This window comes from Phyllostomus hastatus, unplaced genomic scaffold (assembly GCF_019186645.2).
Source record: "Phyllostomus hastatus isolate PE091 unplaced genomic scaffold, TTU_PhHast_1.1 phas_contig_98, whole genome shotgun sequence".
NCBI lineage: Eukaryota > Metazoa > Chordata > Mammalia > Chiroptera > Phyllostomidae > Phyllostomus > Phyllostomus hastatus.
The window spans coordinates 6628061-6638582 of record NW_025333999.1 but is presented as its reverse complement, the minus strand read 5'-3'; the positions used below and the strand labels follow the sequence as shown (position 1 = coordinate 6638582).

Sequence of the window (10522 nt, the reverse complement as noted above, 5' to 3'; positions counted from 1 at the left end):
CCAGGCATGTCCCCTGATGAGGAATCAAACCAGTGACATTTTGGTTTGCAGGTTGGCGCTCAGTCCACTGAGCCACCACAACAAGGGCTGGTTTGTCATGTTTTGTTTTTTTAACAAAAATAAAACAGGTCAGATGGAGACAAGGTGACAGAGGTAAGACCTGGGGCTACCTCTGGGGGGTGACCATCTGGGAGGGAGTGCAAGGGAGCCCCCAGGGATGAGAGTTGCTCTGTACTTAGGTCACAGTAGTGTAAACATTCATTATTCTGTACAGTAAAAAATGAGTGCATGTTGCTGTTTGTAAACTACACCTCAATTAAAAAAGAAAGACCCAGAGGCTCAGAGTAACTTGCCTAGGGCCCCATTGGGAGAATGTCAGAGCCGTCCTACCCTAGAGCTCCCCACCACCCCTGGTCTCACTCATGCTGTCTCCCTCCATTAGATCAACACACACATTATGTGCCTGCTATGTGCCAGGTGTCGGGCTGTAAGCATGCCAGGCAAGATCCCTGCCCTCATGTTCCAGAATACTCTGGAATGTATATTCTAATGGGAAAGACAAACCTGAGACACATGAACTTATCAATGACCAAAGCCTTTCCTGATGGTGATAGTTGCCATGAAGGAAACAGGCTGAGAGTGACCAAGTTTTGGGTGGGGGCTGCTTTAGCCATAGATTAGGGACAGCCTCTTTGAGGAGGTGATATCCAGCTTTAATAAAAGCAGGGGACAGGATATTCTAGAATGTTCCAGAACATTCCAGAACATTGTGGAAGGGCCTAGAATGTTCCAGAACATTTCAGGAAGCAGTAATGTGTAGGCCCCAGAAAGAGCCTGAGAGACAGAGATAAGAAACCACATTGGGTGGGGTGACATGGGCAAGGCTTGGAGCAAGGAGGGAGAGTGTAGACAAAGATGTATTGAAATCAGCCTCCTGGAGTATGGGACACAGCTGCAACTGAGACTGCTCACGTGTCACATCTGGAAGGGGGAACATTTATTAAACCAATCATCACACAAGCAAAGAAGTAATAACATAATTGTCAACATGATAGAGGCTTGAGTTGGGGCATAGTGACTTAGAGGGGCCAGGCTCAGTCAGGAGGACAGAGAGGGACATTCAGGCTAAAGAGTTGCCCAGGAAGAAAGCAGAGTCTTCCAGGCAGAGGGAATAGCCTGTGTGGGGACCTTGAGGAGAGAAAATGCCAGGAGTTGCATAGAGCCTGGTAGGACTGAGTGTGGAGAGAGTGGTGGTCAGAGTCACATAACACAGACCCATGGAAGCCTCAGCTTCCCTATTGGGCTCATGCTTTGCTTTGAGCAGGGACCTGGGCATCTTCTAGCTGGAGCCTAGCCTACACCTCCCCCAACACACATAGAGAAGGGAAAGACATGAGTCCCCATCCTTCCCTCCTAGCACTGAAGGAGTATCACAGGGACACCTCACTCACCTGCCTCCCTTCTTCAGCAGATTGCCTCCCACAGCCCAGAACTCAGGCTTGCTGCCAGAAAAACAGGATAGCCAGTTGCCATAGCAACCCTGAGCTGTGAGGACACATGGCCATTTCTGCCTACTGCCATGATGCCAGCCACCACCCACTATCCACCAGGTCTGCTTTGGGTGCAGGAGGAAGGCAGAGGGAGGACCAAGAGGAGTCAGCTTCCCAGATGCCTCACAGAGCTGAGAGAGCAGAGACTTAGAGAGATGTGGAGAGTCAGGGCTCCTCCACAGGGTCACTTCTACTGGCCCCCACCTGTGAAAGGAGCCCCAGACGAAGGCAAAGGCTCTCCTGTGACTCTAGAAAGGGCCCAAAGGCTTTTGTGTGGCACTTGGGCCCCTCCCCTAGTGAAGCCCTTAAAGGAGCAGGTGATATGAGCAGGGATTACTTTTCTTGGCATACACACTCATGCACCTGGGACTCCCTTCCTTCTCCCAATATTCTATCCATTCTTCAAAATTCAAGTCAGCTGTCACCTCTTTCAGGAGGCCATCACTCCTCACCTTCTTGAAAGGGACTCCTTTTCCCTTTCCACACACCCACAGCACTCACAGTTTCTACCCTCACCACCTAGCATTATTCATTTCCACATCTATGAGGCATTCACTGGCCCAGCACTGGGCTTTAAGAAGTAATGCACTAGCCCTGACTGGTATGGCTCAGTGGGTTGGGCATCATCTTGCAAACCAAAAGATCACTTCCAGTCAGGGCATATGCATAGGTTGTAGGCCAGGTACTGGTTGGAAGCATGCTTTAAAAACAAAACAAAACAAAGAAATAATGCACTAGACACACAGCAGTAAACAAACAAAACAGAGTCTTGAGAGAGAGGAGGGAGGGCAAAGAGACAGGGATCAGTCACAACTTTTCAGTTCCAAGAAACTCTATGCAAACTGACATAACCAAAAACCAAGGGGAAGTGTGGGCTTCAGGCACAGTTTGATCCAGGACTTCCAATAATATGATGAAGACAAAGTCTCTCTCCATCTGTCTGGAAATCTGTCACTTTGGTGACATATGACCTTTGGCAGCTCCAGACTTATATCCCCCCAGCTCAGCAATCCCAGTTAACAGGGATGTCTCCCAAGAAATCCCACCAATACCAGAGGAGGCTTGGGTCATGCTGCTAAACTTTTCCTTAATTACATAGGTTTGGCCAAAGCAAACTAGAGTTCTGTTAGAAAGGAGGAAGAGGGTGACAGGTACCAGGGAGATTCCTACCAAGTCCATAATAGCATTCCCAGCAGGAGCAGCTGCTGTAGCAAAGGCCCAGAGGCTGGACCACTGATGTTACTACAGGAAGCAATAAGAATAGAGCCCATTTTGTTGGTAGACCAAAAGGTGAGAGGGATAGAACAGGAGAGGTGGCTGCCAGGTTGGTGCATATTGAGACCATATATTCCCTGGCCAGGTAGTTCAGTTGGTTACAGTGTCATCCCAATATGCCAATGTTGTGGGTTTGATCCTTGGTCATGGCACATACAACAATCAACCTATTTGTCCTGACTCGGTAGCTCATGGATTGAGCACTGGTCTGCAAACTGAAAGGTCACCAGTTCAATTCCTGGTCAGGGCACATCCTAAGTTACAGGCCAGGTCTCCAGTTAGGGGTGTGCAAGAGGCAACCGATTGATGTTTCACTATCTCTCTCCCTTTTTATCTCTCTCCCTACTCTCTCTCCCTCTCTCTCTAAAAATAAATAAATAAAAATCTATAAAAAAATCAACTAACGAAAGCATAAATAAGTAGAACAACAAATCAGTGTTGCGCGCTCTATCTCCCCCTTCCTCCCTCTAAAATCAATAAATTAAAAAAGAAAGCCCAAAAGAGGGAATTAGGTGGTGTTTGACGGCAACAGGAAGTCATGGAAATCAGCCAGGGAGAGGCATGGCCTGACACCATGTAGGGGATGGACTTAACAGGGTGAGGCTACTTCTGAGGTTTGAGAGGAAAATGAGAAGAAACCCAAACAAACATAATTACTGATCTCCTGCTCCGTGCCCCACCACTTATGAGACCCATGGAAGCTGCCTTCATAGAGCTTGTAAAATTAGGTTGTACCAATGTTGAAACAAGTAATTACTAATTATTTAACAATTACTGTGGTAAGCACAGGAAGATTGACAGGGAGCTAAACGTGAATGTAACAAGATGCTAGCCCAGTCTGGGATGGCTTGGATGTCTTCTGCTAAGTGCTTTTAGTTAAGAACTTGGAAAGAGCTGGGCTGCAAGGGTATTCCTAGCAGAGGTACATGCAAGTGCAAAAGCCATAGGTAGGATCAAGAACACGTGTGGCTGGAGCATAACAATTGAGAGGTAGAGCCTCTCTAGAAGTGTTTAATGTTAATGGGGCCATATTGTGGGGGGTTATGTTGGTGCATGTGGGTGTTTGAGCTCCTCACGGCAGCAGAAAACCCAGGAAGGAGGTGATATCTGGGACTAGATTTGCATAATACTTACAGCTCCCCAGCTGCTGCATGGAGCTGGAGGGTGGCTAGAGGGGAAGCAGGAAGCCCAGAAAAGAGGTGGTAGCTTGGACTTCTGGTGGTTTCCATGGAGACAGAGAAGCATGTGGGCTAGAGGCCAAGAGGACAGGCTCTACTGATGGGAAAAGGGGAGTGAGGCTAGGTGAGAGTCAAGAAGCTACCAGGTGTCTGGAGCCACCGAGATAGGGAGGCCAGGGGCAGGGCGTGGAAGTAGGGGAAAGGACCACCAGGGGCCCTTCCAGCTGGGCTAAACAGTTCCAGTAGCCATTTCAATTAATAGTAGAGATGTTTGCACAACATTGTGGATGAGCCTAATTCTACCGATCTGCACACTTAAACACTGGTTAAATGGCAAATTTTATGTGAGATATACATTTTACCACTGCAAACAAAACAAAACAAAACAAAAAACAGGAAAAACCTTAAATGTACACCAACTCAAACTGAAGAAAAGGGAAAGCATACTACTTCAGTCACCTAGCTACACTGCAAAGGCTCTGTAACACCATGTGTCTAGGGATGGTGCAGACAGAATGTTTCTGTCATCACAGAAAGTTCTACTGGGCAGGACTGACCTGTCTCCACTTCTCATCTCTGCCCAGGTCTCATTTCCTGGCAACATTCCTAAGGGAGGCCCTGAAACTACAAGCCAGGCTCAGAATGACACCTGGGAGCCTAAATTGCCTTCATGTTGATTCCTGATGCTCCTGATGACAGGGTCCTGGCAGCAGCAGGAGCCACTGAGGATGGATGATTCAGGAGCATCATAATGAAGGGGCCCTTTGCAAAGGTGTGCGCAAGGTTGGGTAACTGATGTGGGTAGTGCAGTGTGCAGAACAAGCAGCAGGGGGGAACTGCCCATGCCCAGGCTGAACACTCACTTGGTAGAGCTGTGGCCTTTGGTTGGGGAATATAAGGAAAGACATATGGAGAGAAACACAACTTCTCTCACTCTTCCTTCTTCCTGTATCTTGCTGGTCCTGTCACCACTCCCTCCCACCACCACAGCTGACTCTAGCTGGAAGGCTGAGGACCCAAGTAGATTAACCTCTAGGGGCACATGAGCCACAGGGAGTTCCCAGGGCTTCCCCCATTTCAGAAGGGCCTGGTCAGCAAAGGTCATGGCCATGCTCAGACCAATTTTCCAAGAGCCGATAGAAAAACAAACAGAAGCAGGCTTGGTCCGAGACACCTTTTATGTACATGGTTTATTCCTCCCAACCCCCATGCTGCAATTCCAGCCTTAGCCACCCACCCTCGCAGCATGGAGCTGCCCACAGCCTCCCCAGAGGGCCTCGTCCCACCGGGGCTAGATCTCTGGAGGTAAGGTGGGGAGAAAGTGGGGAGCCCTAGCACAAGGTGGTTGGTTCCCCAGAGGCCTCAGAAATGTCCTCCATCCTGAGTAGAGACAGGGAAGGAGGAAGGAGGCATGGAACTTGGGTTTAAATACTCATGAAGCTACACAATAGAAGACAAAAAGTAGCACGATCCAGGGAAAGGAGGCCCAGGTAGGAACAAAGGCCAGATGCCCCCCAGTGGTGGCATGGTGACCCCAGGACCCAGAGAGGTGAGGAATAGGACCAGGAGAGAGGATTTGGGGGTACAGGAGTCCAAGGATGGTCCCACCCTGGCCTGGACCCCTGGGTGCAGGGCAGTGGAGATGGAGGAGCTCCTGCCCCTGGCAGTGCTCAGGCCAAGGAAGGCCTACAGCTTGGTCAGTTCCAGCTTCAGTTTGTAGGGTGGGGGACTGTCCCCAAAGTCATGCGATGGGGTAGGGTACAGGGGCCAGTCTGGCTCTACCATGAAGCCCTTGTGTTGCTCCAGGGTCAGGGGCTGCAAGGGAGGAGGAGGGAGGGCAGGCTACTGAGCCCCTACCCTGCAAGAGTCCTTCCCACCCCTGATCTCAGGTCACTCTGACTAAAGGTGGGGGCATTCTTCCCCCCATTTCACAAGGGAGTGAAGAAACTTACCCAATGTCAAACAGCAAACAGGGGGCCCTGCCTCCATGGAAAGAGGGAGTAGACTTATCCAGAACTAGGGAGCAGCTCTCCTCAATCCCTTCTCCAGAATCACCCACTGGCCCCACCCACCTGGAACTTGAGGTGCTGGCCAGGAGCAGTCACCAGAGTGGAGCAGCTGAGCCACAGCATCACCAGCACAGAGAGGAAGAGGCAGCAGGCCAGAATCCAGCGAGGAAGCCCAGAGCGCCTGCCCAACATGGCATATGCTCTCAGTGACCCTAGTGGGGTCTGGGAACCCTCCCCTCCTACCCCAACCCCACTCCCAGGATCCTGCCACCCACCGGGACATGCAACTGAGGAAGTCATTGTCCTGCAGCTCATCAGGCTCCACCTTGGCCTTGCTACTGGTCTTGACTCGGATCTTGGCCTTCCTCACCTTGTCCAAGGAACCTATAGGGTCAGAGAAACAGGTTGTTCCTCAGTGGCCCCAGTCCTTCCCCTAGAGGCCGCAGAGCCATAAAGAGGAGAAAGGCCAGGACCTGGTGTAATGGGCCATGGAGGCCTGGAATAGATCAGAACCCTGGGAGATGGACCATGAAACCCTAGGAAATAGACCAGGGAACCCTGGGAGATGAACCACAGAATCCTGGGAAATGCACCAAGGAACCCTGGGAGATGGACTATGGAACCCTGGGCGATAAACTACAGAACTCCTGGAGTTGAGACAGAAATCTCAGTCCTAGAGGGTTCATTTGCCAAGAGGACTGGCATAAGGAGGATTCCTTATGGCAGTGGAGCCACCCCTGAAAGGGACACTGGTCTAGGCTCAGATCTTACCTACATGCACCTCCAAGGCCTCAGTATGGGATCCCCGCCAGGTCACCTCCACTCGCTGCAGATGGGCCCCCTCATGCCCTAGGCTCTCTATCACAGGCTGGGTCTGGACCAAGAATAAGACAGCACAGAGAAGGCCTTTAGAAAGGCACCACTTTAGTTCTGGGAAGCACCTCTCTCTGCCTCTATTGGCTACATTGCCCCATGCTCAGCTGGCACCTAGTTCCACTGGGTGCAGGAAGTACAGTCTACCATGGGGCTGTGATGTCGGATGTTGTTCCCTGCTACTGTGGGCCCCTCAGTGTGTCTTGACCCCAGCTTCCAGCTCCTGAAGAATATGATCTAGGCCAAGCCAACAGAAACCTAGGGATTGGCTGAAAGGTGGCCACATGACCCAGCCAGGGCCAATCATTGTAAATTCCTGCTTAGTTAAAACTTCAGAGGAGTAATTTAGAGCCTTAGGCATCCACCCTGCTATAAGGAGTAAAATGCTTGCCTGGGAATAGAGCTACCACAGAGAAAAGCAGAATCAAGTGGTAAAATGAGACACTGAACCCTTGGATCCAGTTGTGCCTGAAGCTTGATTGATTGATCATCTATATATTTTGCATTTCATGAGCCAATAATTATTGTATTCTGCCTTCTTACCCTGACCACCCACCAACCACTCTGGTGTGGCCCTTGCCAGACTCCTCACCTGGAACACCACCACTTTCCCATTGTCAGTCTGCAGGTAATATGTCCAGGTAGAGGAGACGAAGCCCTGGGCGGAGTTGACAAGGTCATTGCAGAGGGTGGAAAACAAGTCCAGGAACGAAAGAGCCTTGCTTGGAGCTTCCAGAGCCTTTCTCTGCCAAGGGGAAGCCCAAGGCATGAAATGTGATTGAGGTGGGCATTGAACAATGAGAAGAAAGTTGGTCGAGTCCACTGTGATTGGACTTCACTAAGTGGTTTGGGGCAACAGGGCTTCATAGAAGAAAGAGAGACCACTACTGTATTTGGCTGGTTGGGTGCCCTAAGGGAAAAGGATTGCCTCCTCTGAGCTCTAGAATGGAAATAATTCCCTTCCACTATGGGGTGGCTACAAGATTTCAACTAGACAATGACAGAGCATGAGTGCCCAATATATAATAGCTGCTATTATTCAAACTTTTGCCATCATCGTTATTTTTCTTTTGATGGTATCAGAATAAGAAGGAATAATAGTGCTCTGTGCTTCTATGAACAGTGAAAGGCTAAAGCAGGTGGAGGAAAATGAAAAGAGGTGGGAAAGGGCTTTGTGTGGAATCCCAGCCCATGGGTCTCTGGCTAAGATTAATTATTTCCTATGCCTCAGTTTCCTCATGACTACAAGTGAGGAGTTATTATTTCTCCCCAGGATGGTGAGGGAGGGGTGACAGTGTGTGTGTATGCTTGGAAAGTTGCTGCCCCCTGAACCTCAGTTCAGAGCTCTCCAGATGCCTAGCCACCTGTTCACGAGAAAAGTGCTCAACCAGCATGTGGCATGCAGTAGATACTCAATAAAGTGAGCTCTGGTGGCACTGAGGATGAGCTAGTTGAGGGATGGTTACAAGCCCTGGTGGCACTGGCTTTAGACGCCAACCTCTGCACAGCTCTGTGTGACCTTGGGCGCCTTGGGTATGACACTATCCCTGGTGTCTCTGGGCAGCACAAGGAATTTGGGACAGGCTACAGTCAGGAGTGGACCAGGAAAAACACTTGATAAATGGTGGCTGTTTTCTGTTATTTAATTCCTGAAAGGCGGTGGGGGGGTAGTGGTGAGGGGGTACTTCTCATGTCACAGAATGACAACTGAGGCTTGAGATGTGACATGCTTGATTGAGGATACCCAGTAGGCACAGAATGGATCAGAGAGCCTGGAAGACTCTGGACATGAGTGTGGATTTGCAGGGGTGGGGCTATAAGCCCAGAGAGGCAGGTGGGAGGGTGCCCACCTTCTGCTTAGACTCTGGTTCAGGCTCCAGCTCAGGGTTCTGGCTCCAGCAGCCCTCACTGCAGGCCTGCTGCTCCGCCTCCTTCACATAGGCCTCCACACAGGCTGCAGGGGCAGAAGAGGGTGATGGGGGCAGGCTTCCCAGGCCACCTGTTCCCACCCTGGCCCACCCAGCGAGCCCTCACCTGCTTCACACTCAGCTTGTGTGGCATTGGGTTTGGAGTTCCTGGCCACGAACCGGCAGATGGAGAAGAGGCGGCAGCCTCGCTCACAAGCACTGGTGAAGATGGCCCTGTCATATTCATTCTGGGACTTAGAGGTGTCTTCCTGCTCCAGCTCCTCCTGGGAGAGGGGTACAGGGCTCAGGCCAGAGGGAGGGGGAAGGAGGTGGGTGCTGGAAGCACTCAAGGGAAGAGATAAAAGATTTGGTTCCCCTTCCTCAAATCTAGCAAGATTAGGATGATGCTAAGAATATAAATAGTAGGGCTCTTAGCTCTGAGGAGGACAGAGGGGTAGGGGGGAAGGAAGATAGACAATGGAGAATGCTGGTTTCAGCAAAGGTTAGAAAACTGGGGAAGATGGAGGAAAATTGGCCCCCAAAAGGCTCCAGGGAAGAGGAGGGAGGTTTAGGGGGATTCTCAGGACCTGAAAAAGGGGGAGGGGGCTCAGAGGAGGTTTCTTCACCCTAGAGGCCTGGGAAAATTGGGAAGGAGCTTGTTGGGAAGTAAGAGTACCAGTGGGGGCTGGTAACTGAGTGGGTGTAGGCAGGAATATGTAAGTGTATGGAAGCTGCTTGGGTAGGCAAGAAGAAGGGGAGTGTCTGGCCTGAAGGAGGGAGGGTTGGGCACGCCAGGGTCCTTGCGCAGCAGAGTGTAACTGAGAGTCCGCCAGATGGCATTAGGATCCTCAGTCCTCGCCTTACCCCATCCCCGCTTGGAGGGACACCCCCTGCCCCGAAACCCCGCATTCATCCGAGGGACCCGCATCTCAGTACCCTCCCCCATCGCAGGGCCCTCCCAGTCCTTTCCCCAAGGCAGAAACACCCGCCTCACATTGGGGGACCCGGGTGCCTGCGCTTGCCCCCTTTCAAGGGACCCCAGCCCTTCCCCCACCAAAGGAACCCAACCTCATAACCCAGGATACCCCCCATTTCCGACCCCTTCCCCCTCCTAGGAACCAGTCTCCTGCTCCCAACCGAGGGACCCGAATCCCCACCCCCACCCCCATCAGGAGACCGCCGGTCTTCGGGCTGGCGCTGCAAGCGCGTCACCTGCGAGGGTTGCGGAATAGGATAGCGATCGCGGCACCGCAGCTGGCAGCTCTGCGTGTCCCCGAGCTGCGGGGCGAAGGGGTCGCGGGCAGGAGGCGCGAGCGTGGCGGGCGGAGGCTGCAGCAACAGTAGCAGGAGAGACAGCAGCGCCACCAGAGCCATGGCTGGGCCAGGCGCGAGGGGCGCGGGACGCCGGCTCCCGCAGGCGCCGAGGATGCGGCGGCGGTGGGGACCGGGTCGTTGACGTCACCCGAGCGAGGCAGCCTGGGAAGGGAGGGCGGAGGATGCGGAGAACGGGCGGGGCAGCGGCTCTGCTGCACCTCAGGGGCGCGGGCAGGTGTATTCCATCTCCTGACGTCTGGTCTGTTTTGGGGATTCCCTGACACCTCCCTCGTATTCACTGAGGAGAGGCTCTCAGACAGAGCTAGGAGCAAAAGCAAACAAATCGGATTATGGGATAGAGGGGTTTATTCGCCAGGGTATCATGGAGAACCAAGCCAGGCAACCGAGGCAGAAGG

The 10522-nt window shown here is 51.9% G+C and overlaps 1 protein-coding gene across 1 annotated transcript; it reads right to left on the bottom strand.

The window, feature by feature from the left end:
- Nucleotides 1–5172: 5172 nt before the first annotated feature.
- TMEM59L (transmembrane protein 59 like) lies at nucleotides 5173–10243 on the bottom strand. Its single transcript, XM_045853260.1, has 8 exons — nucleotides 10005–10243; nucleotides 8920–9076; nucleotides 8736–8839; nucleotides 7478–7630; nucleotides 6784–6886; nucleotides 6288–6396; nucleotides 6076–6193; nucleotides 5173–5818 (listed from the first exon to the last, which is right to left on the bottom strand). The coding sequence occupies exons 1-8, from the start codon at nucleotides 10164–10166 to the stop codon at nucleotides 5690–5692; spliced, it is 1035 nt and encodes a 344-aa protein (XP_045709216.1). The 5' UTR covers nucleotides 10167–10243; the 3' UTR covers nucleotides 5173–5689.
- Between the last annotated feature and the right edge of the window lie 279 nt (nucleotides 10244–10522).

Coding starts and splice junctions, on each gene's coding strand:
- TMEM59L (XM_045853260.1), bottom strand. CDS start 10,166: ATGGCTCTGGTGGCGCTGCTGTCTCTCCTGCTACTGTTGCTGCAGCCT. Junction 8,840..8,919: donor ACAAGCTGAGTGTGAAGCAG/GTGAGGGCTCGC, acceptor CTGCCCCTGCAG/CCTGTGTGGAGGCCTATGTG. Junction 5,819..6,075: donor GCCAGCACCTCAAGTTCCAG/GTGGGTGGGGCC, acceptor CCTCCCTTGCAG/CCCCTGACCCTGGAGCAACA.